Genomic DNA, 27830 nt, shown 5'->3' with positions numbered 1-27830 from the left:
ACGATCGCTAACACCCCTGATACAAAACAAACTGAGCAAGCAGCACAATAATGATATCCTGATCTGCGGGAGAACACTTAGAACTAGTTCCTGAAACATTAGCATTTGCCATTTCAGCTTGCTAACTATATAGCGCCACCAAGTGGATTAGATTCGGTGACTAACTTGAAATAGACTCATTCATTATAATTTATGCTTCCACAGCATTACGATGCATCCAGTCATTTAAAGGAAAGGGAATGCAAAATTCCAGAATAACGCGCCATATACACAGCAAGAAATATTGCATCATTTACTTTTGTAGAGACTGAAACGACCTTGGAGCCATAAACCAAACACTCGCCGTCTTTCTATTATTAATCCTAAGTGTGTTCCTTGGCTCTGGAACTTTAACTGGAAGTGCTGTCAGTGATGTTTTCCCTACAATGAAAGGTAAATTTTAGGAAGTGATGTGCTGATTATTCATTCCTAGCCAATGGTGTCCAGCCACGATTTTCGGGTCTAGGCATATGTTGAAGAAACTGATTGGACAACATGTACCGTAGACTGTATTGTGATTGGTCGACGGTCGTGCGTGGTGCACAGCCATTGGTCGGTAGTCACGGGGTAAGGCGAGTGGACTCTTTTGGTGGGAGAGACAGCTAGTCATTCCTCGTTGTAAAAGCCAGTGCTGCATGCGCTGATCTCCCGGCTATTGTCTCAGCAACTGAAGGCTCAAGTCGTCAGGCAGGCAGTCAGTCAGGAAGCATCTCACAATGAAACGAGTCTGGGTGATAGGGCTTCTTTTTGCACTCTTAGCATTTGGTGAGTAGTGGTATTTTTTTAATTATTCATTATTTTAGCTACCTTTAGCCCGTATGCTAGCACTAACTTGGTTTTTGCTTTTCTTTTCATTCACTGTGGAGTTTGTACGTTCTCTCTGTACTTGACTTTAAAAGGCTTGCAGGTGTCAAAGCAACGGAGAGCGTATTTAATTTACCTGTTATTTTAGAGTAACGCCAGTGTCCGTTAATCTCCTTGCCTTTCCAGAACTTTCTAGCAGAAACACCACCTGTGTTGAAGCTGTCTCATGTTAGCTAACCTCCACTGTTGCATACATGCACGTTTAAATAATGATTAAAAGGCTGACACGGTCAGACGTTACGTCTTAATTAATTTGGTGACTGTGAGCATGTGTTTGCACAGTGCTTTAAAAACTTAATGAGTCTAAAATTACCACATGTTCCCGGTAATTGATAATGAATTTTAATCGAGCAACTTCTCCCTTGACAGCTGCTGTAAAGGCAGATGATGAATTTGACGTTGACGGGACAGTAGAGGAGGACTTGGGTAAAAGCAGGGATGGCTCCAGAACAGACGATGAAGTGGTGCAGAGGTAGGTGTTACTTTCCGTAAGTCCATATATCTTTCTAGAAAACTGCAGTTACTGTATCAGGGAAAAGTCCACTAAATCTTAGCAGAACAAGGTCAAGAAGATAAAGCTTGTGTACAAGTGCTCAGGGCCACTTTGGCGTTACAGTGGAGGCAGAGGTGTGTAAGTTTTACTGTAAAGTTGCCTGTAATAATAGGAAGTTGTATGTATCTTGCTTTCATCTTCAGTCTTATCTGAAAGGACAACAGATTTGTTTGGCAGCAAAGATTTGCTGTCGTTCTCCTCTCTTACCCTGTTTGTATTTGCATCTGTCTGCCTTCAGAGAGGAGGAGGCAATCCAGTTGGACGGTTTGAATGCAGCTCAGATTAAGGAACTCAGGGAAAAGTCTGAAAAACATGCCTTTCAGGCTGAAGTTAACCGTATGATGAAGCTGATCATCAACTCTCTCTACAAGAACAAGGAGGTGGGCAGGAATAATCTTTACTCAAACCTGTGTCTACATATTTTTATTTAAGACATTTCTCACAGAGTTCATCACTTTGTTTTGTGCTGCAGATCTTCCTTAGGGAGCTGATTTCCAATGCATCGGATGCTCTGGATAAGATCCGCTTGTTGTCCCTAACCAACGAGGATGCAATGGCCACAAATGAAGAGCTGACCATCAAAATAAAGGTATGCATTAACTTACTGAATGCTGACACCTTTAATGGAAAAGCTGTGCATCCACTAATTGAGTTTCATTATTTCTATCCCCAGTCTGATAAGGAGAAGAACATGCTGCACATCACTGACACTGGTATTGGAATGACCAAGGAGGAGCTAGTAAAGAACTTGGGAACCATTGCCAAGTCAGGCACCAGCGAATTCCTTAACAAGATGACCGAGATGCAGGAAGAGGAACAGTCTACCTCAGAGCTGATCGGACAGTTTGGTGTCGGTTTCTACTCTGCCTTCCTTGTTGCTGACAAGGTCATTGTGACATCCAAGCACAACAATGACACACAGCACATCTGGGAGTCTGACTCAAATCAGTTCTCTGTCATTGAGGACCCCCGTGGGGACACACTGGGTAGAGGAACCACCATCACGTATGTTATTTATGTGCTAACATTTGCCCACACCAGATTTGGTTTCTTGATCTTTTTAAACAGCTCTTGTGAAATTAATTTCAATGCGTGGCTCATTTTATTTGTCAAAGCTTATGAAATCGTAGTTAATGTCTGTGTTGTTAATGTACAGCCTCTATTGAAGAAGAACTGCAGAGTATTTTCATGCTGCTACATGAGTCTGAAATGTTAAAGCCTGGAATTTTACATTTAATCTTGTCTTTGTTTAATTGCAGACTTGTCCTAAAGGAGGAGGCCTCAGACTACCTGGAGCTGGAGACCATCAAGAACCTTGTCAAGAAATACTCTCAGTTCATCAACTTCCCCATCTATGTGTGGGCCAGCAAGGTGACTACTTTGTCATTTCCTTCAACACTATGAGTCAGACTTAATTCCAGACTGAAACTGACAAATATGGAAATGAACAAACGGTTGCATAATTTCTTTTAACATTCAAGACTGAGACGGTTGAAGAGCCCATTGATGAAGATGCTGAGGCAGCAGAGGAACCAGAGAAAGAGGCTTCTGAAGATGAGGCTGAAGTAGAGGAGGAAGAAGAAGACAAAGACAAACCAAAAACAAAGAAGGTATGTTGATGAAGAAATGGTGGTTGAGACTATGTGTGAGTGTGATCATTAACAGTTTTTATGGTGGGTTAAAGTCCCACTGAGTCATTAAGATTTGTGGACTATTTTACTCAAATAGAAGTCTGTGAAAATATGTCTGATCTAAAATGTATATTTTTCAAAAGTTATATAATTGTGTGATGTGTAGGTTGAGAAGACTGTGTGGGACTGGGAACTGATGAATGATATCAAGCCCATCTGGCAGAGGCCTGCTAAGGAGGTTGAGGAAGATGAGTACAAGGCTTTCTACAAGACCTTCTCAAAGGTAGGCACACATACTTTATCAAACCGGCTCTATAGGCTGGTATACTAATGTCTGATTTTTATAAACTTTACCCATCTTCCAACAGGACAATGATGACCCTATGGCTCACATCCACTTCACAGCTGAGGGTGAGGTCACTTTTAAGTCCATCCTGTTTGTGCCCACTTCAGCTCCCCGTGGGCTGTTTGACGAGTATGGCTCCAAGAAGAACGATTACATCAAGGTGTGTACTCTAAGCAATATTTGGTATCAGATTTATTCAACTTTTTCAGCAATTCCCCAAAAACTGAGTTTCAAAGTAAATGCCTTCCATTCGCAGCTGTTTGTCAGGAGAGTTTTCATCACAGACGACTTCAATGACATGATGCCCAAGTACCTGAACTTCATCAAGGGAGTGGTGAGTTATTTTTAACTCTTATTTGGTCTCATGCTAATGTTATGTGCTTGGTCTCTACATTATCACCTGCACTGTGATTAAGGGAAACTTTATTTTGTTAGGTCGACTCTGACGACCTTCCTCTGAATGTGTCCAGAGAAACTCTGCAGCAGCACAAACTGCTCAAGGTGAGCTCAACGTGCAGCCCTGTTCGCTTCCCATTCCATCATTTAGTCATCATTAACCAATGAAGCCTTTGATTAAAATGGATAATGAAGCAACAAAGCAATTTTTATGTAGTGCAAATCATAAAGTGCTTTCAGGAATAACAGGGGGCACTAGAACATGGTTAAATGAAACCATAAATTAAAGATTCTGAATAACTAACGCTAGATTTAATGCAGTATGAAATGGTCATTACCTACTTTATCTTTTTCAGGTTATCCGCAAGAAGTTGGTCCGTAAGACTCTGGACATGATTAAGAAGATTGCAGAGGAACAGTACAACGATAAGTTCTGGAAGGAGTTTGGCACAAACATCAAGCTGGGTGTGATCGAGGATCACTCCAACAGGACCCGTCTCGCTAAGCTGCTGCGCTTCCAGACCTCCAACAGTGAAACAGACCTGGCCAGCCTGGAACAGTATGTGGAGCGCATGAAAGAGAAGCAGGATAAGATCTATTTCATGGCTGGCACCAGCAGGAAAGAGGTGAGTGAATGTGTGTTTATTGGTCAGGAGAAAGAAGTGTAAACTATCCTACACTAGCTGAAATTCTCATGTCTCTTGTTCTTCCATCCACTACAGGCTGAGTCTTCTCCCTTTGTTGAGAAGCTGCTGAAGAAGGGCTATGAGGTCATCTACCTGACAGAGCCTGTGGATGAGTACTGCATCCAGGCACTGCCAGAGTTTGATGGAAAACGCTTCCAGAACGTGGCCAAGGAAGGTGTCAAATTTGACGAGAGTGAAAAGACCAAGGAGAAGAGGGAGGCCCTGGAGAAGGAGTTCGAACCTCTCACAACTTGGCTGAAGGACAAAGCTCTAAAGGACAAGGTAATTCTGTGACATTAAAAGAATGGGGCATGAGCGCCAGCTGTAGAAGCAGTTAATTTTGGCTCTACCTGCTCATTTATGTCTGCAACATTTAATGCATTGCTTTTTTATTCCCCAACAGATTGAGAAGGCTGTTCTCTCTCAGAGGCTAACCAACTCACCCTGCGCCTTGGTTGCCAGCCAGTACGGCTGGTCAGGGAACATGGAGAGGATCATGAAGGCACAGGCCTACCAGACAGGAAAGGACATTTCCACAAAGTGAGTGTTAATCCTGGGCTCATCTTTGCATTTATTACTCCCACTGCTATTGCTTTGTTCTAAATCTGTATTTCCATTGAATCTTTCCAGTTATTACGCCAGCCAGAAGAAAACACTAGAACTCAACCCCAAACATCCTCTTGTCAAGCAGTTGCTTAATAGAGTCAATGTGAGTTTAACCACTGTCATTTTTGTCTATCTGTACTATAGTAATGGTCCTTTACTAAGACTACCATCAAATTACTTAGTAAATGTAGTTCATTACATGAATAAACTTAAAATGGACCAATCAGAGCACATAGTTGAACAGTTTCTTTTCCTCACACCCCCCAGACTGATGCTGAGGACCAGACTGCATCAGATCTGGCTGTGGTTCTGTTTGAGACAGCCACACTGCGCTCAGGATACCAGCTCGCTGATACAAAAGCTTATGGAGACAGAATAGAGCGCATGCTCCGACTCAGCTTGAATGTACCACTAGATGAACAGGCAAGTCACTGCAGCTCTTGTATGGTGTACTAATTTGCATAGCAGATGTCTTGGTGTCTGAACTAATGATTCCTCTTCCAGCAGTGAGCCTTTTTTGAGTTTAGTCTTGTCTCTGCTTTTTAAATCTTCTTTGTAAAATGTTAAGTATTTGTGCAGTGATTTTTAAGACTGTAGGATATGTTTAATAATCATGGCTCTTTTATAGATTGAAGAAGAACCTGAGGAGGAGCCTGAAGGACCAGCAGAAGATGACTCTGAAGATAAAGAGGAGACTGTGGATGAGGATGATGACGAAGAAACGGTAAGAAGACTTCACACACTCTTGCTTGAGGACAATGTAAAATTAAGAATCTAGATGTTGAAGTGGTTTACTCTTCTGACCTTTCTCTAATCATGCTTGCAGACAAAAGACAAGGATGAACTGTGAAGCACTGAAGGGAAGAGCGTGTAACAGTGGCGCTGGAAAATGGACTTAAGTCTCTGTTTCAGTGCCACCGTGGTCACATTATTTTGGGTGGGGTCCCTGGGTTGGGGTTTTTTAAAGCGAATATTTGTTTTTGTTTCTTTTGTATTACATTCCTCATGACTGTAAATTTGTTAATATTTAACTGACCTGTTTATGGAAAGATGTGATCCTGTCTATTGATCAAATAAATGTTTCGTGGAAAAATGTTTGCATCGTTTCTGGTTTTATTCAAAACTGAAAGAGTTGCTTTCAGACAGGTCTTGGCTACTATTCTTTTTCAGTCATCTTAATCCCAACATATCAAAAGTACGGTCTGGCTGTAGCTTGCAGTGTAATACATCTACTCATGCATAGGGTGCCATGACACTTTTTACAGTTTGTTTTCAGACTGAAGCGATGTAAATAAGCTCATGGAAATGCAGGTGGACGCCCCACTAGTAGGTGACTCTGCCATTGTGGGCTGAATCAGGGATGGACAGGAGGAGTACAGGAGTGTGGTGGAGAGCTGTGTCGAGTGGTGTGAGCTAAACCACCTACAACTTAACATCACAAGGGAAAAAAAACTGATTATGGACTTTAGGAAGCAGGCTCCTCCTAACCCTGTCACCATCAGAGGGGCTGATGTGGAGATCGTTGAGGACTACCGGTACCTGGGGGGGGGGGGGTACACTTGGCCTGTGGACTGGACCAAGCACGCCAATGCTATCTTCAAAAAAGGGCAGAGTCGGCTTTTCCTACTGAGGCGACTCAGGTCTTTCAATGTTGGTAGGAAAATGCTGACCATGTTCTATCACTCGGTGTTGGAAAGCGTCGTGTTCTTTGCAGCAGTGTGCTGGGGAAGTGGGGTGAAGACAGCTGATGCCAACAGGCTGAACAAACTGTTTAAAAAGGCTGGTTCTGTCCTGGGTGTCAGACTTGAGAACCTGGATGTGTCTGAGAGGAGAATGCTTTTTTTAAAAAAAAAAAAGAAGAAAAAAGCTTTCTATCATGGACAACCCCTGTCACCCCATGCACACCCCCATGATGGACCATCGGAGCAAACCCAGCAAAAGACTCATTGCCCCGAAATGCAGAACTGACTGCCACAGTAAATCCTTTGTACCGGTGGCCAGTGTTGGTCAAGTTACTTGAAAAAAGTAATCAGTAACTAATTACTGATTACTTCCCCCAAAAAGTAATCCCGTTACTTTACTGATTACTTATTTTCAAAAGTAATTAATTACTTAGTTACTTTTTAAAAACACAATTTACAACCTGAATAGGTGAAAAAGCGATAGATCTTTCAGCCCAATTCTACTTTTTCTGCATAATCCATCATACAAAATGTAATCAAACGGAAAGGTCCCCTTTTAAAACTTGTTTTATTAGTTTTAATCTTTTAACTTTATGCATCAAGCAAAAATTTAATTATATGCAATATTCTCTGACTGGAAGAAATTTGTTTAATATTTAAACCTATTTTCTGCACATTCCAGCACATAAAATAAAATATGTTTTGTGTTTACACTCTTTCAAATAGATGCAAGTAAAACACAGCAGAAAATAACATCAAAGACTAGCGGTCCTTTTGCTCTATTTTCACCTGTAAAGCAGGAGTGATGTAGGCGGAGGTTTACCCTGGTGCAGGTGTGCCGCAGCGGTCAGTGGAAGAATCCGCTAGTTTCTCCGTGAGTTTCCCATTATGTCATAGCGCACTCTGTGCTTGCTTGGAAGTTTAGGGGTTTTTCTTCGGTGTAAAAAGAAGTTTTCTTCCCACGCACAATGGACACTAATGTTTTTGTCAGTTTTTATGGAATCAAACTCAAAGTAAGGTCAGTACTTCCACGCTTTAAACACGGCATGTTCATACTCTCTCCCGCACTCATATGATCCGTTGTTGATCTGCACACAGCTGTTGTCACCAATGTCATGAGACGTTCTCACAAAAAGAAATCACGGTTTTAGTAACGCAGCGTTCCTACGGGAAAGTAACTGTAATCTAATTACCGTTTTTGCAATAGTAATCCCTTACTTTACTCGTTACTTGAAAAAAGTAATCAGATTACAGTAACGCGTTACCGGTGGCAATAAGACTGTATAACTCTTCCTCACTCTGTAGGTGATTTTCCTGAGACTATTACCAGCGTTATTGTGTTACCTTTCAGACCATGCAATATTATCCAACAGTACCTTATTGAATATTTGTTTCATCCCCCCATCATACGCTGCTACTCCCTTTATTCTATTGCACAATACTGCCACTTTCTAGAATCGCCTGCACTGATAGTTCTTTATTCTCCAGGTTATAGTTATATATATTACTTCGTTAGAGTTATTTGATACTATGTCTTGCACTATCCTACTGTACCGGTATATTACTGTATACTACTATTCTTATTGTATATATTGTATATCTTATTCATCTGTTCCTCTGTCTCTCCTGCTACTTTGAGCATGTACATGACAAAAGAATTTCCCTCGGGATAAATAAAGTGATTCTTATTATTATTCTTATTAAAGAGTCATGGTGACATGAGCTGTTCTACACTTAGGATACTTTACTGTTCTTTTCGGTTGCACATTTATGCAAATTTAATGAGGAAGGATGCATTTAAAAAAAAAAAAAAAAAATTAAGTGCACTGAGGGTGACACCCCTGTGGTTTCTCTACAGCAACCCCAGGGAGATGGCTTACTGGTAAAATGTCATGAAGACTGATGCATCTTGTACAGGATGTCTTCATTGAGCCATGCCCTTTTTTCTTTCTTTCCTTTCTTTCCTTTCTTTCTTTCTGTCTGTCTGTCTGTCTGTCTGTCTTTCTTTCTTTCATGAACGTGAGCAGAACTAGGTGCCTAGCCTTAATTGTTGGATATAGTGATTTTGACTATATTAATATTGTACACTAAATGCTAAATCTAATAAAATCTACTTGTGTGGGTTTATCTCAGAATCTGTTACAATGACCTAAACATGCAGACCACAGGCTTTTCAAGGTTTACAGGAAAGCACCAATGAAACCCACAAGGATGTGGAACAGCTTCACCACTGAATTAATTATCTAATTTTACACAGTAAACTTATTTTACCCTTAGTAATACCCAAGGAATACATTTGTTCCAACACACTCAGGAAAGACGGCAACTTAATGGCACTTGAAACAGGAAGCAACATCAACTGTTTAACTAGTTTAACAATACATTGTAATGTAGTGGGATGTCCAGTAGGTGGCACTAATACATTCAAAATGGGTTCTAGCAGCCAATGAATTAAAGAAGGACGTACTCAATTATTACGTCATTAAATTGACTTAAGAGGTTTCAGCTTTACATTTTTGAGTTAAAGCCAAAGAATAAAAACACGGAGCCCTTTCGAAGCTGATATCGCCCCACTTCACTTGGCAAGTATTATTTAAGTATTGCAAAAAGACATGTTTCCCCCCATTTCTTCAGTTTAAATACACGTGCAAGAATGCCAGTGAAGAACAAAAGAAAAAATTGCAGGCCTAAAAAAACCAATCTACGTCTGATGAAGAGTAGCTAGAAGTTATGTGTTCTTTTATCTTCTTTATATATATATATATATATATATATATATATATATATATATATATATATTTATATATATACACACTGTGCGTCAGCCCTGTTCACTGAACCATAGATCCTGAAGACTGTTTCTACTTTCTACTTTCTACTTTAAGCTTCACAACAGACCAGTGGAGCTTGCATTGGTGTAATTGTTAACTACACTTAAACATATATATATTTATTTATTTATTCGCTGTTTAAGTGTAGTTAACAATTACACCAATGCAAGCTCCACTGGTCTGTTGTGAAGCTTAAAGTAGAAACAGTCTTCAGGATCTATGGTTCAGTGAACAGGGCTGACGCACAGTGTGTGTGTTTGTGCAGCTGACTCTTACAGTATGAAATGATGGCGTTGTGCTGTATTCAGATGTGTGTGTGTGTGTGTGGGGGGTGTCTTATAGTTCACAGTGGTCTGAAATAGTGAGTTTGAAAGCTAACAGCTAAACTGCAGCAGTGGAGCATTACAGGTCGCTCCATCGACATGCTCCCATTCGCCGGAGTGAGAAAATGCTGCGCCTTTCTTATTAAAGGGTGACAGATATGGGCCACAGCAGGGGGAGGGGTGTCATAGTGGAGCCACAGTGGAATGATAACCATGGCAGATAATAGCTGTGCTCCTTTAGCACAATTATTATCTGTTCCCTCAAACTAACCTTCTCTCTGCTGGAAGCCTTGAAATTCCAACACAATATGAGACGGGATTTTTTGGGGGGGGATTTCTCACACTGTAGTAGTAGTGCCACCACATGCCATGACTAAAACTCACCTGAGGTCACCCAACCTCAGCAAGTGGGCAGACTTCCCACTTGCTCTGCATTCCAGTTTAACCCTTACCCCCTTGTTTTGCTCTACTTCCCCTTGTTCTGCTAAGCTCTTTGGATTAGCTGTTTGACAGAATGTAGTTTTGCAGGCTTGTGAACTCATGTCACTCCTACAAATGTTTCTGGAATGAGAAAGTGTCAACCAAATTTGAACTCATATTATGGATGTACATTTTTGTGGCTCAGTCATATTGTGACCCACAGAAAAGCATCATTAGTTCATCTCTTGATAGATGCCCATATGAAGTCTATGATTAATGGCCTTTAGTTTGAGACCTAGACTTATTTTTTCTTTGTCTGAGCCGTTTTTCTAAATGTTCAGCTACACAAGTCCGTGATATCACGGGGGAACGTTTGATTCTGAAATGAAACTTCATTCTGGCGTGGTCAAAGTGTTCTGACAGGTCCCGTGACATTAAAATATCCAGCACATGTATTATTATTTTCTCCCTAAGAAATGAGCCTCCAAACTCTCTAAACTATCATAAACGATCTTTTCTTATTAGCGCCTTTAAAAAGAAGAAAGCCTAAATAAAAATACAGAACGAATCTTTATTGATTTGTAGGTCTTTACAGAGGCCTTAGGTTTTAATGTTTACCTGTTTAAATATGAATTACATGTAAACAAAAAATAGTACATTTCCCTCAGATTCAGTGTTTATCATTGCATGGCAGTACCTTTTTGTCTTTATCCTTGCTATGTCTGCTGCTGTTGTTGTTTTTTCTTTTTAAATAATATGCGATGTTGCCCTTCTTATTTAATCATATTTTTAATCGTTTAGGGTAAGTATGAGCGAACAACCACGGCAAACATACATGCCAGACCGCAGGATATTTGATCTAATCTCTGTTAGTGAAAAATCGATCTATGACTGAAAGAGCCTTCCCCAGGGCTTCTCTTTCCCATCATTTGTATTTTGCGACTGACTGCAGTTTCTGCGCCGCTGCTGCTCGTACGCAATCTCTGGATAGGTGGTTGCCATGGATTCCTGGGTCACATGCGTGGGTTTCCTAGCCAGAAGCAGCAGAAGATGTTCGGACCAAAAATCCAGAGCCATTTTCATTCAAGAAAAAGAGAGGATCCGCTGTGGAGGGCTTGCTGAGCGGGTGGTCTGACTACACACCCGTCTGCTGATTTCGGCATCTTTTAAAAAAAAAAGCCAACCAAAAAACACGACGGGAAGAAAACCTGATCTGGGTGCTTTTGAATCACTGAAATTCGCAGCAAACCGGTTTTGTCCACATCCATAGACTGATAACAGGAATGAGTATAGAAATTCCTGAAGGACTGACGGAGCTGTTACAGAGCTTTACCGTGGAAGTGTTGAGGAATCAGCCCAGGGACTTGCTCGAGTTTGCGCTACAGTATTTCACCCAGCTTAAGGAGAACGAGACCAAAGAGGCCTCATTTGGCAATGACCAAAATTCGGCCCCGAGACTTGGGAAAGCGGTCAATTTCATTGACGAAGCCATGCAGATCGATTCGGAAAACGGAGAGGAGGACGACGACGATGACGAGGAATTCATAGGTGGGCTAACACATTCACCGTGCGTGTTTCTGTCATGGGGGGATGCTGAACTTGACTCGAGATGCTTTGCTTTGAATTGTGAGCATGTATGGATGGATGGATGGCCGTGGGAGAGAATGAAAATCCACATCGAGCGCGCTGATGCTGCCGCCATACATTTACAACGGCTCTGTCATTTGCCATATATGGTCACCGAGGCTCAATGCTGGTTCACGAACGTGTTATGCTCTTCACGTTTCTGCTCAGAGAATAGCACCTGCACACTGCGGCTTATTTTGCTTTATAAATAATTATGATAGTCATAAAAACATCTGGACCGTTTAAATGTTTTCTGTCTCAGGTGCAGGCCCGGTGGGCCTCCCCTTCATATGTACCCCCCAAAAAAGACAAAGCTTGTAAAATATAAAGGCCTATAGCTTTAGCTGTTATATAGATGCAGGTAGTACACAATGTGCTGTCGACAGGCCTACATTTCCTGAAGTATTTAACACAGTGACTGCTGCCAGAGTGTAATGAGGTGCAGCCAGAAGCAACCCAGAGCTCTGACACAGCATCCCAATGAGTGGTGGCTTCTGCAAGACTGGCTGCAATGGTTACATAAGGAGAAATGCCTCGCATGCAGTTGTTAAACGTCTGTGTTTTGGGTCATTGTTGTGCCCCCCCAACCAACCAACCACCATTAATGCCTCCCATATTTCAATGAGATTCCCCAGTCATCACTGGCTGGCAGGCCATTAATGGACGAGACCTATCTAATGTATATTTCATACTGACCTATTGTGTAGCAGCTTGGCACTGTTTTTCTCATTTAAATTTGATTCAAAGGCTAAAATCCACTTCAAAGCAGCTGTCCCCCATTCAGTTTTTACTCAGATGAATATAGACCCTAATGAGAATGCTCCACTTGTGCTGTAGATAACGAAATACAACGGCCTCAAACCTTACTAGCAATAACAGTTTGTGATGGATGGATATCTTTTATGGTGAAATCTAACATGCTTTAAAAAAAAAAATACAGATATATATATCTTTCTTTTTCTTTTCTCCAGCCCCTGTGATAAACAGATTCATCCGAAGAGCATCAGGTGAGTTACCATCTTCCTGTTGTGTCAAGGAGGGAAACTCTGGACAGTGTCTGAGCTGAAAACATTAAATAAAGCCTTCTGTGACACATGACTAGCGAGGCTGCGTCAGATTGGCTTCAGTACAAGTGATACTTAAGTATTTTTCCATCTGTCTTTTGTTACCGTCTTCCACTTATTGTAATAGTGTTGATATGTTACAGCTTGTGAAGCCACTTTGTCTCGAACCCGTCAGTGAGTAATGTAGCAATAGTAAAGTTGCGGCTTCACATAACTTAGTTGTGTTTGGATAGCTGCTTGGTTTGCCTTTCTGAATGGAAAGAATTATTTATTAATAACTTGGGTATTTACCTTACCTCTTATCACTTCAGACGGGGAACGAACATCTTTTACTTAGCAAACCGTAAATCTTGCACATGAAATGAAAACAGATTCAATTAAGTTAACATTAAGCTGGTCACTTACCATATTCCACGTTAGCCTGTGTCAAGTTGAAAGTTTTTTATACCACTACCCCATCTTTCTGTTAACATATAGGAAGGAAATGTGGTAAGAGTGCTGTCATCCATCACCGCATATTCCTGTACTCAAGATGAGAAAAGTTGTTTTTATTGAAAGATTTATTGCCTGAACTGGTCCTGAATCATCCCTGGAATTTGCCTTTTTTGTTTGACTGGGATGAAGTCTGTGCCGTGGGCCACCTGAAGATGAACATTTGTTTTTCAGATGTTATGTAAGGTGTCGTTATTCATCTAAAAGTTCATTTAAAGAAAAAGTGAAGCTTTTTCAAATAAAGACCTGGTAGACAGTTCCACTGGAAGTGAGCTCTCAGAGACCCTAGAGATGCTAGTATACTTCAGCGTTATAATTCGCGGATGGGAAGAAACAAGCAATTAATAAGGGATCAATTAACAATTCTATTTACAAACACCTTTAACATCTACTGTCGCTAATAACAAGAAAACTGCCCCAGAGTCGAAAACACTATATGGACAAAATAGCTGCTGCTCATCAATAAGAGAAATGTAAATGTGATTCGTGTGTTTGTGTCATGCAGTGTGTGCTGAAGCATTCAATCCTGATGAAGATGATGAGGATAAAGAGCCAAGGGTAAACTGCATCCATCCAGTGATTATTGTTTTTACACAACTGGTTTAACTGTTCAGAGGTTATAAGTGTGATTCGTGATCTGTTTTAGGTCACTCACCCCAAAACTGACGAGCAGAGACAGAGACTACAGGAAGCATGTAGGGACATTCTTCTGTTCAAGAATTTGGATCCAGTGAGTGGATTATTCCATAAGCTCTTCTCTGGTTTGTGCCCTGCCATATCCTAAATTAAACAAAGGGAAACATGGCCCAAGGCCAGTAAATTTCTTCTTTTTTTTTTTTGCTGCATGCCCAGTACACCGTGCCTAATTTTTTTTAGAGATAGTTATTTATTTATTTGTTTTGGAAACTCGAAAACAAACTCTGAGTGCATTCTGCATGATTCTTTCACTGTCTGACTGCTGTCCCCGCCCCCATGACAGGAAGAGATGTCTCAGGTGCTGGATGCCATGTTCGAGAAGTTCTGCACGGAAGGGGAACATATCATTGATCAAGATGATGACGGGGACAACTTCTACGTTATCGAAAGGTGGGTTTAACTTGCTCGTGAATTTCAAATCGCATCATAGTTGGTTATTTAACTTGAAAAAGTGAACACAGTTGCTAAATAATTGCTGAAATCATTGTTTTGTGCTAACTGAAGATATTTTTTCCCCGCTGCCTTTCCATTCAGTGGCACGTTTAACATTTTCGTGAAGGTTGATGGCACGGAAAAGTTGGTGGGCTGCTATGACAACCGAGGCAGCTTTGGAGAACTGGCGCTGATGTACAACACCCCCAGGGCGGCCACAATAATCGCCACTTCACCTGGAGCCCTTTGGTGCCTAGTGAGTAAACCATTACACCGCACCCCACTGCAATGGCACAGTTGGATCCTTAATCGGGTTTTTATAGCATGCTGTGCTGTCAGCTGTCATGATTTAAGTAAGCAGGGAGTTTATCTGCGACGGTGTGGAAACCATCATTAGGTGAACACAAATTAAGGCGAAAGCAGCTGTTTTACCTCCAGGCTCTGTTCGTTTTATTGTTACATTTCAGCATGGATGCTATTTTACTTAAGGAAAACTGGCAAAACATCCAGTTAAGTATCCAGTCGCAGTCTGACTTGTTTCTGAGAAGCTGCTGTTTATTAGTGACTATGAGAACCATCGCTGAACTGCGGGTAACGTCTCAGTTAAGTCCTCTCAGTGCAGCTGGGTAGGTTGCTGCCATGTCCTGTGCTCACCTGAGGACTTGTAGGTTGTTTTTATTTGAGTCTCTAATCTCAAACAGGAAGCCCCTTTTGACCACCAATTGGTTTAGGTCAAGGAGGAAGAGTGCTGCCAAAAAATGCATCCAGTCAAACGGTCGAAAATTTATTTATGGCCCTTGTTCATTTTGTAAACAAGCGATAGGATATGAACTTGAAGTGGGTCCAACTTTAGCAACCTTTAAACCATGAGGTTCCAGCCTTGCTTGCGCCTTTGGGTGAGGGGAAAAAGGTTTGTCAGCTATAGGGCGCCCTCTGCAGTCACATATGTTTCCTGCAGCACAGTATGTTACTGCAAGCTTTGTTGACCATGCTGTCTGTGATATTTTTCCTTTCTTTGTGTTCAGGCTTGGTGTCCTTTCATTCATTTCATTCACATAATGACACATGGATGGTGCTGTTTCTTTTCTTTTCTTAAATTCAAACTATAAGTGCACACTATTGTTTTATGTGAGCTATTTGATAAGATAGATAAGATAACTCTTTATTGTCATTGCACAGTCATACCTGGTGCAATAGTATAACGAATTTGGAAACTGTCCCACGTCGGCACTGCACACAACACAACACAACATGAGATCAGTCTGGACTTCTTGGTTGGGGATTTTTCATCATTATGTTTATTATTATTTTTATTACTGTATAGCACTATTATGAATAATATTTTATAATGTGTGAATTGTTAGTTTTTGTCTAACCCCAGGGTCAGTGTCATCAGAAATTGTGTTTAATGAAGCCTTATTTTAAATCTGTTTCAGGATCGTCTGACATTCAGGAGGATCATAGTGAAAAACAATGCCAAGAAGAGGAAGCTGTATGAGGCATTCATTGAAACTCTACCCCTGCTTACATCTTTAGAGGTCAAGATTAACATTGTCCTCCAGCATTTACACAGTGTACTACATATTTACAGTAAAACATTTGCAAACCAAATATGTTTCATGCACAGGTGTCAGAGAGAATGAAGGTAGTTGACGTGCTATCCACCAGGGTGTACAGCGACTCGCAGCAGATCATTGCTCAGGTGAATAATGTCTTCGTACAATCTGCTTTTATTGGACTTTTTTTTTTTAAAATTCTACATGTTTTTGTGCTCCTTTGCAATTGCTGTGTTGCTTTTTGTCATAGGGTGATTTAGCGGATTGCTTCTACATTGTCGAATCTGGCCAGGTTAGAATCACTATGAAGAGAAGTCGGGTAAGTTTGCACCGCCACCCTTTAGACAAGCCTTTGATTAAAAAAAAAATCTCTGGAAACTTAGAGTACGCATTTCTTTTTCTCTGCTAGACAAAAACAGACCAAGAAGAAGAGGAGGTGGACATCGCTACATGCTCCAGGGGCCAGTATTTTGGGGAGCTTGCTCTCGTCACAAACAAACCCAGAGCTGCATCTGCCTATGCTGTGGGGAGTGTCAAATGCTTGGGTAAATTTTGTGCAGTTTTGTGCTCGTTCGTTCATATATCGCGCCAAAGATGCACATCTCCCAGTAAAACACATATTATTTTGTACCATCCTTTTCAAATTCACCTCCAAGTCCTGACTGTATCTGTTTTCTTCTTTATCAGTCATGGATGTTCAAGCCTTTGAGAGATTGCTAGGCCCATGCATGGACATCATGAAGAGAAACATTGCTAACTATGAGGAGCAGCTGGTGACCCTGTTTGGAAGTAGCCCTGAAATTGAGCAACAGACTGCATGAAGCGACTGCAGTGGACTGTAAATGGGTGGATGGAAAAAGGCTTGTAACCACTTAAACAGATTTTCTTACAAGAAATGTGAATATCCACCTACATAAACCATTTGAGCGTCAGATATATAAAACACACGTTGTCGGAAGGTTATGGCCGAAAAGTAAAGCCAAAGCAGAGTTGCTTAAAGCTTGTTTAAATTACATTTTCCACAACACTCACCTTACAAAAAAAAAAAAAAATGTAAGTGTGCATTTTACTTGTCGGTGTTGGGTGCATTACTTGTTTGTAATTTGAGCATTTTTTTTTTAACTTTCACATTTTCTCCACAGTGTTATAGCCACACGTACAATATTATATATATCGTTTGTAAATTTCTAAACATTGCGTGTCAAAGTCAAAAGCCAAAGCTGATTTCTTACTGGATAAGTGCGAGCAAACGTCACATGTACAAAAGGGCCCAAACCTGAGAAAGGGTAAACGGTTTGTAAAGGATAAAATCTTTGACATTTTGATTATGAAAAAACAAAAAAACTTGGCAGTATCCTAAAATTTCTACAAAAATACATTCCTGTTTAGCATAAGATGGAGTCCCTGGAATACATGCTCATAAACCACGTATCACTGTTGCTAAGTGTTTGTGGCAGTTAGCGGAGTACTATGCTCTTTCTTTTTTCAAAAAAGCAAAGTTCAGAGAGATAGCTGATAGTTTTGTAACAACACACAACACATTGCTGTATAATTTTAAAACGGAGTATTTACTGTTATTATAATAGGCCCACTTTAAACTTCATAAGTTGCCCAACAAGACAGTAGTCATTACAGGCAACATCTTAAGGCAACTCATTTTTCTGTGTTTCAATGTAAAATTTAGGTAATACTGTTTTTGCATAGGTGAAACATACATTATTATGACATCCATATTTGCTGTCTACCTCTGCCAACAACTTCTACAGTTTTACGCTCAACAGGAATCTAAAGTGGGTCCTCTCTCTTACTACTTCTCTCTTTTTAAAGTAACTGAGGTCTTCTGTATTTTGTCTGCAGCTTACATGGTTTAACTGGTTAAACATGCAGATTTTATCCCCCACCCTTCCCCGTAGGACTGGTCATTTTTGAAGGCATACCCACAATACTGGCTAAAAGTACTGTATGTTTCACTTTTCATGTCAATAAAGATTTTTTTTTTTGTATTTGTGCTTCCGGTTAGTATTTGTTAAAAGAATGAAAGAGTCAGTTTCTTACTGACCCACTCATTATTCATGGCAGTCCCCATATCTTCTACGAGATTATTTCGTTACGAAAAAGAGAATTTAATCTTTAAAACGATGTGTCCATGTGATTCTTGCTGTAACTGCAACACTGCAGATAAAAAATAGTCATGTATTGTTCCTTTTATTGCCAATCAGCTGTTACTGGCTAGTAACAGGCGTATACTTTTATCCAATGAGAGGATAAACAACAAACTAGGGGACACCTCTCCTATTTTTCTCAAACATATCAACCAATAGAATATCCGAATTCGTCTTGTTGACGTTGTTGCGCACCAATGGGGAGCTTCCTCTGGAGCCATTCAATCCCTCCCCTCGAGTGAATGCCACAGAGTTACTTGATGTCGACAGCTCTGGTAAGTGGGAAGTTGGTGAGTTTTTTCGAAGAAATAAACGGTTGAAAGTAATTTTTAACTCGGTCCACGTGAGACTCGTGTCTTTGCAATTATTGTATAATGTTTAAGCGAGGTTGTCACGCGTTAATTTGACGTCGACTGGAAGATTGAGATCGACAGTGGGGCTTTTTTTTTCTCCGTTGTGACGCTCGTTGTTTTTGTTGCAAGAAACCCATCCGACAGCAGTTGTTTGTATTAAAACAAGTCTTCAAATTAGTAGAATATGCTTTGAATAGTGTGAAAATGCCGTCAAAATGCTTCTATAGGTTTTCGTGTCATTCATTTTGAACGGGGCAAAGATGTTGCGTCATGCCTCAACTTGTTGACATTCTTTTGTTTACAGTGTTAGACCCCAGAGCTTCGAGGTTTGAGCGAAGGAAAGTACTGCTGCATTTAAATGTTGGAGAAAGAGCAGGCCGAGTCCCCAACCGTCTTTTTCGACAATATAAGACTGTTGAAGCGTTTTCTGAACGGTATTATGTTGTTCGTGTATCCTTGCTTACGAAGTCGAAACAACGGTGTCTCCGAACCTGCGGCCTTTGATCGGTTGGCAGACCGTTAGTGTTCGTCAGTTTTTCATTTAAATGTGTTAAATTCAGGAAGTCACGGTCACCTTTATATTTTTAACGATTTTCCATACATTGTTTGTCGATTAACACAATATAAATTCCCAATAAGAATGATATATTTTACTTTGTCATTGACACTCACATACTTTTGTTTTCAAAAACGATGTTTTCCACCGTCGGTAAGACACTTTTTAAGACGAATTTCTGGTATTTTTCGCTTTCGCTGCGCAGTTATGAATGAATGAGCTCTGGTACGCATGCGTCAAACCCTTTTAAGTTTATAAACAAGGCCTCCACGCAGGGAGTCACATGACTATTCACAGAGGTTTGCTGTGTCGATTCAGAGACAAAGGAGTTCCCAAAGGCTTTGTGCCTTTTCCGTAATATTGATGTCATACGTGATATGCAATGATTCAGTACTAACTGTGGTGTTTTTGTTTTGCTGTGGTGATGATCTTTGATAGCTCATGGGTGTTATAGTCGTGTTTTTCTTTCAGTTGATTATTCTTTCAAACCATATTACCATAAAAAAAAACAAACAAACGCAGACATACATACAACTTTATAACTGCAAAGACTTTATTTTGATTTAGTTCATATTTCAATTCAACGGAGCTAAATTTTTATTTATATATTTATATATAGTGCAAAATTACAACAACAGTTGCCTCAAGGGCTTCAAGTGCAACTGGTTATTGCACAGCCCTGATTCAGATGACAGCAGTAGCTCCATTTTAGCTCTAACTTTGTCTTTTGGTTTTGCCCAAAACCAGATGATGTGTCAGAGTATGACGATGGATGCTGAGTAAGCTGGACAGTAGCCCGTTTTTTATTTTGAAAGAGAGGAAACCGAACATCTTGAAAATGGACGAGTCGTTCGATCCGCTCAAGTGTAATGAGGACCTGCCTTCCCCTCCTGGGTGCCACATGGAGTATGGTAAAACTAGCCAAAAAGAATGTGCAGTCTGCAGTTAAGCAAACCGAACCCTTCAGATATGCGTATGAAAAGTACTGAATTATCTCCTTAGACGACATGCCAGAGCTGCAGGAGGTGGAGGAGGACCAGAGGTCTCCGAGGTTATTTCAAGTTGGAGCAGTGTCTCACCAGGAGCTCAGCTGCTCTCCTAGCACCAACTGGCTTGCCGAGTTGGCCAACATAGCCACCAGTCCTCAGAGCCCTCTACTGAAGGACGCCCCACACAAAAGGTTTGTAGATGTTTAAGGAATGCCTGCATGTGTGATGTAAACACAGAGACGCCTTTACACATGTAGTAACAGTACACCCCAGTACACCTGGGGGTAATTTCACAAGATTAAGAGTAGCAGTTTAGCAGAACAACAGCAAAAATAGCCCCTAAAATTGTGCAGATTTTTAACTGCAGTTGGGACATGCAACATTATGACCAAGACTGAGCAAAATCTGTTTTAATTACAAAAGAATCACATAAAGCTGCATATAAGTGCATTTGAGTGTGTGACAAATATATCTACTTGCGTAACAAACTAACTACTGATGTTTGTGACATTGTCACTGTTTTTCAGATCATCTCCAGTTCACATCTTTGGCAACAGCAATAGTTTACATTCCTATGCCCGGCCCCCGTTAGCCAGTAGTGCACCCAACCCGTCCAGAGGCCACCTCAGGGAGCGCAGGCGTGTCAGGGTAACCTTTCATTTCTAACATTCTCACTCAAAAACCTGATAATCATTCATTCTGACAGACTCAGCATGGATTTTCAACCTGTCTCAATGCTGATATGATTGTAATTTGTCTTTCTTAATTATCAAAAACAGGCCAGCAGTGAATCAGAGTCTGGGGTTTTCTCAATGTCATCATCGTTTTCTGATGATGAAGACATGGCATGGTCTCACTCTTGGCCCTCCACAGCCTGGCATTGTTTCCTAAAAGGTGCATAAATAAGAATACATGACCATATGCATCCATCAGTGCATACACACACACACACCTAGAAGTCAATTCAGTCACACATGTTGGAGTTAATGGTGAACGTTTGAAGTACTTGAAACAATTGTCTTGAAAATTCCTCATAGTGTTTGCTTGATATTTAAACATGAATGCAAAATTCACTTTTTTTTTCAAATGTCATCACTTGATGAAGGCAGGAAAATCCTTCAAAATGTGCTGAGGACAACTAGAGATTCATTCAGGATGATTTTGTTAACATTTTCTTCCACTAGGATTAGCACAAATTGCAAAGAAGACCAGTTCTTACCTCTGGTGTCCAAACAGCAGCATTGCATCCAGTTTCTAGCATCCTCTCTGCAACATCAGCACACTTATGCTAATTTGTCATGCTTCATTGTTCTGTTGCTATTCAGGGACTCGTCTGCGCTTCCATCGAGGTCCAAATGTGGAGTGGCAGGAAGCTGATGAACTCGGGGATTCGGATGATGACTCAGATGATGAAAGCATGCCTCCATCCTCATCCTCTTTCAAGGTATGGCAACGTATGGTGCCTTTAGTATGTCTTAAAAATTCTGATAGTCTGACTAGATGAGTAAATCATTGTGGACACTTGTATAAGGTGCTTTATAATATGTAGTTTACTTTGTACTTTATAGAAAGTGACTGACAGTAAATTTGAGTAACTGTGTGCACAAATGAGTCTCAAATGATTTGCAGCAATGGTCGTTTTTATATATATATATATGTGTGTGTGTTGGTGTAAAGTAATTAACTAATTTATTAGACTATCACCCAAGTAAGGTTTATGCCACAGCTGTCCTAAATTAACAGTATTGGTAATAACTAAAATGATCTTTTATGTTTCTGTAATGGTCGATCCACCAGTGTGTACAAACTGTTTAATCAATTTAGTGTCTTTACTCCACAAATTTTCAAATTTCCGGTTTTGCAAAATAAATAAATAAATAATAAATAAATATTAATAATATTAAAGCAAATTATTATTTGTTAATTAAAATAAATTTAACTGCATTCCCGAACAGAAAAATGAGCTTTAGTGGTCAAATATTACGCTTGAGTAATTTCTAAATTCTCCAGTGGTGGCTGAAGTTTGGGTATAAAAACATGAATTCAGTTATTTTTAGTTTTTGACAGATTTCTAAAAATATTTGGTTTTTAAATTTTTTTTTAATTAAAAAAAAAAAAATTTAATCACAGGTGGTCTATTACATTAAGCACTGTGGGTGTCTCGCGTACTGAGTCTTTAAGCAGTTGGACACTGATTTGTATCTACACTAATTCTTCTCTGGTAGTGAATTTGTCATGCACGTTTTTCCAGTTAATAGAAACATTTCTTATCTGCATTTATGTTTCCTTTACAGAGATATGGCTCTGATGGGCTTAAACTGGTGAACCACGAGGAGACATTATCCTTTGGGCAGGCAGTTCTGAAACTGACCTTTGACCCGGGCTCACAAGATGAAGGCCTGCTAACAGCTGAATGCCGATTGGATCACCCCTTTTTTGTCAAAAACAAAGGTACAAAAACACATGTTCTTTCCTTTTAAATTGATCTTTGCTGTTAGAATCTTCCACTTAAACAATTTGCTGAATCCAATCTATTTAGTTTTTGCATTTCAGTAAACACCTTTAGGATCAAACTAATATATAATATCCTGTTTCAGGGTGGTCTTCCTTTTATCCAAGTCTTACTGTGGTGCACCATGGGATCCCTTGCTATGAGATGCAGCTGGGTGATGTGTGCCTGCCGCCAAACCACCCAGATGCCATTAACTGTGATGACTCAGTCGTCTTTGACACTTTCAGAAGGTATGCTCTTTAGATGGTCATGTAATTTTTTTGCAGTCGTTTCACATTCACTTGGATACATGATAAGTCAAAGTAGTTGTAAATATTTTCACATGAAACCTGGCTGTTTAGAAATACTGTTTGTTCCACACACCAGAAGAAGGTTCTGGTTATTGATTGGTTAATTGAATCCTTCCTTTCTGTCTCCTGCAGCTATGACTTTACCCCACTAGATTCCTCAGCGGTGTATGTTCTGAGCAGCATGGCTCGTCAACGGAGGGCCTCCTTGTCCAGTGGGGGTGCTGTCAGTCCAGACTGTGATAAACTCGAGCGCTCCAGCTCCCCTCACTCCTCCAGTAGCAAATCGAACAGGAGCCACAACTCAGGGATAGCCAGTGGTGCCACACCTACGAAATGCAAGCGGCCAATGAATGCCTTCATGCTCTTTGCCAAGAAGTACAGGGTGGAGTACACACAGATGTATCCTGGAAAGGACAACAGGTGTGCAAATGTCACTGAAATACAATATACTTACAGATATTCCCAGTTACAGCACTGTGCATAAGTCTTGTGCCACCACTAATTTTTCTATATTTTGCTAGGAAAATATGAAAAAAGTGCAATAATTTCATGAAACGTGCAAACATAGTTGGAAATATATAGATTATGTAAGGCAAAGACTCAGTCTGTACAATTCTAACAAGGCTGAAAGCCAATATTTGGTATCAACATCTTTATTTTTCAATACAGACTGAACTCTTTTTTTTTTTTTTTTTTTTTTTTTTTGGTCATTTCTTTAGGAATAGTTCTCCAGGCTTCTTGAAGGACATTCAAGGCTCTTTTTTTGGATGTTGCATGTTTTCTTTTGTTTTGTTTTCTTTCAAGATGATCACACACTGCTTCAACAATGTTGAGGTCAGAGCTCTGGGGAGCCCAAACCATGACTGTTCGTGTTCTATTGTGATCAAAATCTGTCATTACCTTTCATAATTTTATCAGTTTTGACAAGATCTCCAATAGCACTGGCTAAAATGCAGCACCAAACCATGACAGAGCCTCCACCATACTTTACAGGTGGCTGTAGACACTCTACGTTTTACCTCCTCTGTGCATATTGACGATGATTTGAACCTGAACTTTTACATTTGGATCCATCAGACCTGTTCTCACTGATTTTCACTTTACTTCTACTTCTGATTTGGCATACCTCAGCCTTTCCTCCTTGTTTCCCTTCCTTAATAATGGACTCTTGAGCGCAATTGAGATAACTTCTGATGAGGTTTCATTGAGCAATAGATGGATTAACTTAACAGCCAGAGCTTTGATGCACTTTTTTCAGGGACATGACTTTCAGATTTGCTCAAGATGGATTTTTAAAAAAAAAATTATTTTTTTTTAAATGCTTGAATGAGTCATAGGTGAGCATTAAGTGACTTGATAAACCAACCCCCTGTCATGGTTAGATGTTCTTTGGTTAGATGTTTTTAATTATTTAATTTTTATCAGACCTTTAGTTTAAATTTTTCTGTGACCTTGGATCAAAATGTATCCCTTTGACCTGTTTGCCAAATGGGTTATTGTGACCCCAGGTCAACGGAGGAACATGTGGAACAGTTTCACATGATTCAAAATGCCCACAGCTTTATGGTCGCTTTGTGTCTCCCTTCCCACGCCAACTTGTGTTAGAGGTTGCCTTGTAGTTGAACACAAAGATAATTCCTTATTGGCCACTGTAGCCCTGACAGCAAGGATAAAATAACACTCCAAGAAACCCAAACTTTCCCCCCAAAACAAACAAACAAAAAAACAAAACAAAACAGCAGAGCCACTGTGGGTCATGCTTCTGATAGAGAAGCTGTTCATTCAGTGGTGGGTTAGAATTTCTGATATGTAGACAAGCTGTAAACAAGTCGTAGAAAACCAGAAGGACTAAAACTCTATTCTCATTTAGGAACCCAAACCCTGTATGAAGACACACGTCTCCCAGCACATTATAATTAAGGCTTTATTCTCCACCCACAGATGGCTTACCAGCTTTAATTGTTAAAAAAGCAATAGTAAAACCAAGTGTAGCTGTTTTTATTTTCTTAGGTCAAAAGTTAGAGTGGACATGAAACATTAGATGTAGATGAGGCTAATCTACACCTTGGGGTTCCACTCTAAAACTCTGTCACAGATTTAGCACTGACAGCTGACAGTGTTTAGATTAAATTAAATTACCGTATTTCCCGGACTACAAAGCGCACCTAAATATTAGCCGCACAAGCTAAAATCAGGGGAAAATCCTGTTTTGTACATACATTAGCCGCACCTGACCAAAAGCCGCAGGTGTTTCAATGTTGACTTATCATATGTAAGAGAATATGCACAAAGGGAATTGTCAGGAAAGAGATGGCTGTTTGGAGACATCACTTTTATTAATATTTTGAAAAACAAGTTATGGGTACATATTTGCACATGTAGTACATAACAGTAGCCTACAGCACACCAGAAAAATAGATTCGGACTACCTTTTAGGCTCAGGTGCAGTGACACAGCTTTAACAAGAAGAAAAGTCAGTCATTCACCACCATCTTTCTCTTCTTCCTGCGCACTAAAACCACCAAAGTCCTCTTCTCCAGTGTCGGATACAAACAGGCTCAGGATGGCTTCGTCATCCACTCTTCTTCTCTCCTTCGTTGTCACTTTCAAAACCAAAGAAATCCTCATTGTCAGTGTCAGAGTCGAACACCCTCAGAAGGGCCGTGGCGGTGTCCTCCTCTCCATCATGCAGCAGTCCAGCCCTTCAAAATCCGTTGGTGATCGTGGATGTTTTCACACTTTTCCACGCTGTCAGAATCCACCGGTGGAGTTGGGCATAACTTGCTTTTTGGGCATAACTTGCAAGTTTATCGCCGCTCATCATCCACGCCTCCCGCTGAATGCGTAGCGCTACTTTGAAGTTTGTTTTTCGCGCTACTTCGTACGGCACTTCGTTGCCTGGCGGACGGACATGTGACTAACATACCACTCTTGAACCCCGATCCTTCCGCCAGGCAACGTAGTGCCGTACAACAGCGGAACACACAAAACAAATCGTCTTACGATATGACAAAAATCACGGACAATCCATAGAAAAGCCGCACCTGACTAAAAGCCGCAGGGTTCAAAGCTTGTGCAAAAAGTAGCGGCTTATAGCCCGACATTTACGGTACATTTTTTTTCTAAAGACATTTAGTTTCACTTCTTAATCAAACGTATGCGGGCCGCTTTTTCTATATCCTGGACAGAAGGAGCAAACGGGACGGTGTTAAAAGGAAAACAAAGACACATTCTGGCATGTCAAAAATCTGAAAAACTGAATCTCGATTTGTCTCTAACCTTTCGCTCCAGAGCCATTAGTGTCATTCTGGGTGACAAGTGGAAGAAGATGAAGAACGAGGAGAGGAGGATGTACACCATGGAGGCCAAGGCCCTGGCCGAAGAGCAGAAAAGGCTCAATCCAGACTGTTGGAAACGTAAAAGAACCAACTCGGTAAGGACCAAAATCAGATATCACGCACCGATTTCTATTTCACAACCGATTCCACATTGCACACTGACATTGCATTTTTATGGTTTTAAACATGGGTCCAGTCTGCTGTGTATCTACAACTCCTGTTGTCTTTGCACAGGGTTCCCAGCAGACCTAGATAATCTACCCACATCCCTGGCTGCTGTTGTTTTGGCATGGAGAGGTGCTGGACAGAGTCTGATGGACCGCTTGATGCCTCTTTGCTCTCCTGTATTCTTGAGACTCGACTGTGATGCTGAATTCACTTGCTTTTTATAACCATGAAACATTATAGTGACAAAACAGAGTTATGAGATATATATACAAAGCATTTAATCTAGTCACTAACAGTGCATATATTTTCTTATATCTTTAATGTCAAAAATGGTCTTATTCCTCTGAAATAAGAATGAATTTCAGGTTATTTCATATCTAGTGGTGGGAAAACATGAGAGCCTGTGGTGCTATGCTTCAGTCAAAAAAAAAAAAAGACAAAAGGGGGAATTTCAGATAACTTTTTCAAACCTGTTCATAGTGATATTTTTAATATTCAGTATATTGCACAGATAGATAATCTATTAAAACATTTTGTATTACAGTATACAGCATATTCTGCCGCTGAACTATGGCGAACAGTTTGTGATTACTGCCCTGCAAGTCTTTAGGTCGTTTTTGCCCGACCACCCGGTCACATGATGACAGGGCTTTCCGCATGCGGTGGTGGGTTTATACTCAGTCATAAAGCACTTCAGGCTTTCACTGTAAGTGTTTATTTCTTCTGCACTTTATATAAATATGTAATCTAATCCTATACAGCCATTGTATACAGGGGGAAACTGTATAATACAGCTCGTCTCTTGACAGTTAGCCATTTGACACAATCGTGGCCCAGCAGCCATGCTCTGCTTTCAGGTTTCTCTTAAGTTTTAAATGCTTTTGTTCATAATGTACAGGTTTTACAGCACCAACAACCTCTTGCACAAAATATCCTTGTATCATATTATAAATAATTTTTTAAAATTCTCTCCAGCTGTGTGTTTCTTTGGTGATTGGCTTTAAGTGTGAATATATTTTGACGTGTTTATAGCTTGTTCTGGTAATCCTTTGAGTAATTATCAGTTTCCTACATGAGCAAGTTTTAAAAGCTCTTAATATTCACTGAGCTGAAAGTCCAACTGGGAAAGACTGACAGTTTCATCACAGGTTAATGCAGTTTAATCTTTTGTTTGTCTACCACACCAAAGCCACCATGTACAAAGTTGGAAGTGTGCCGA

At 40.3% G+C, this 27830-nt stretch overlaps 3 protein-coding genes across 3 annotated transcripts; all 3 read left to right on the top strand.

Annotated features, from left to right (window-relative positions):
- Positions 1 to 656: 656 nt before the first annotated feature.
- On the top strand, positions 657 to 6087 carry hsp90b1 (heat shock protein 90, beta (grp94), member 1). Its single transcript, XM_085359350.1, has 18 exons — positions 657 to 804; positions 1273 to 1375; positions 1695 to 1836; positions 1929 to 2045; positions 2130 to 2461; positions 2716 to 2827; positions 2938 to 3066; positions 3254 to 3370; positions 3456 to 3593; positions 3690 to 3767; positions 3869 to 3934; positions 4186 to 4455; positions 4552 to 4797; positions 4919 to 5055; positions 5146 to 5224; positions 5389 to 5544; positions 5750 to 5845; positions 5948 to 6087. The coding sequence occupies exons 1-18, from the start codon at positions 756 to 758 to the stop codon at positions 5969 to 5971; spliced, it is 2391 nt and encodes a 796-aa protein (XP_085215476.1). The 5' UTR covers positions 657 to 755; the 3' UTR covers positions 5972 to 6087.
- Positions 6088 to 11660: 5573 nt separating this feature from the next.
- Positions 11661 to 17064, top strand: prkar2b (protein kinase, cAMP-dependent, regulatory, type II, beta). The gene is made up of 11 exons (XM_085359351.1): positions 11661 to 11925; positions 12975 to 13010; positions 14065 to 14117; positions 14206 to 14289; positions 14539 to 14645; positions 14790 to 14943; positions 16124 to 16225; positions 16315 to 16389; positions 16494 to 16562; positions 16653 to 16788; positions 16931 to 17064. The coding sequence occupies exons 1-11, from the start codon at positions 11661 to 11663 to the stop codon at positions 17062 to 17064; spliced, it is 1215 nt and encodes a 404-aa protein (XP_085215477.1).
- Positions 17065 to 18633: 1569 nt separating this feature from the next.
- On the top strand, positions 18634 to 27606 carry hbp1 (HMG-box transcription factor 1). Its single transcript, XM_085357570.1, has 11 exons — positions 18634 to 18680; positions 20062 to 20225; positions 20317 to 20494; positions 20831 to 20951; positions 21083 to 21197; positions 21629 to 21747; positions 22598 to 22754; positions 22901 to 23045; positions 23238 to 23525; positions 26397 to 26538; positions 26678 to 27606. The coding sequence occupies exons 2-11, from the start codon at positions 20087 to 20089 to the stop codon at positions 26693 to 26695; spliced, it is 1422 nt and encodes a 473-aa protein (XP_085213696.1). The 5' UTR covers positions 18634 to 18680; positions 20062 to 20086; the 3' UTR covers positions 26696 to 27606.
- The last annotated feature ends 224 nt before the right edge of the window (positions 27607 to 27830 follow it).

This window comes from Diplotaxodon limnothrissa, linkage group LG7 (assembly GCF_057381915.1).
Source record: "Diplotaxodon limnothrissa isolate DT_005_m linkage group LG7, D_limnothrissa_male_GT1.1, whole genome shotgun sequence".
Taxonomy (NCBI): Eukaryota; Metazoa; Chordata; class Actinopteri; order Cichliformes; family Cichlidae; genus Diplotaxodon; species Diplotaxodon limnothrissa.
Note: the sequence above shows the minus strand (reverse complement) of the source record. Positions and strands in the feature narration are given on the sequence as shown.

Excerpts from the sequence above, each read along its gene's own strand:
- hsp90b1 (XM_085359350.1), top strand. The coding sequence starts at position 756 with ATGAAACGAGTCTGGGTGATAGGGCTTCTTTTTGCACTCTTAGCATTT. Across the intron at positions 3,067-3,253 it reads ACAAACCAAAAACAAAGAAG|GTTGAGAAGACTGTGTGGGA; the intron begins GTATGTTGATGA and ends TGTGATGTGTAG. Across the intron at positions 3,935-4,185 it reads AGCAGCACAAACTGCTCAAG|GTTATCCGCAAGAAGTTGGT; the intron begins GTGAGCTCAACG and ends TATCTTTTTCAG.
- prkar2b (XM_085359351.1), top strand. The coding sequence starts at position 11,661 with ATGAGTATAGAAATTCCTGAAGGACTGACGGAGCTGTTACAGAGCTTT. Across the intron at positions 11,926-12,974 it reads CGATGACGAGGAATTCATAG|CCCCTGTGATAAACAGATTC; the intron begins GTGGGCTAACAC and ends TCTTTTCTCCAG. Across the intron at positions 13,011-14,064 it reads ATTCATCCGAAGAGCATCAG|TGTGTGCTGAAGCATTCAAT; the intron begins GTGAGTTACCAT and ends TGTGTCATGCAG.
- hbp1 (XM_085357570.1), top strand. The coding sequence starts at position 20,087 with ATGCTGAGTAAGCTGGACAGTAGCCCGTTTTTTATTTTGAAAGAGAGG. Across the intron at positions 20,495-20,830 it reads AAGGACGCCCCACACAAAAG|ATCATCTCCAGTTCACATCT; the intron begins GTTTGTAGATGT and ends ACTGTTTTTCAG. Across the intron at positions 23,526-26,396 it reads TATCCTGGAAAGGACAACAG|AGCCATTAGTGTCATTCTGG; the intron begins GTGTGCAAATGT and ends CTTTCGCTCCAG.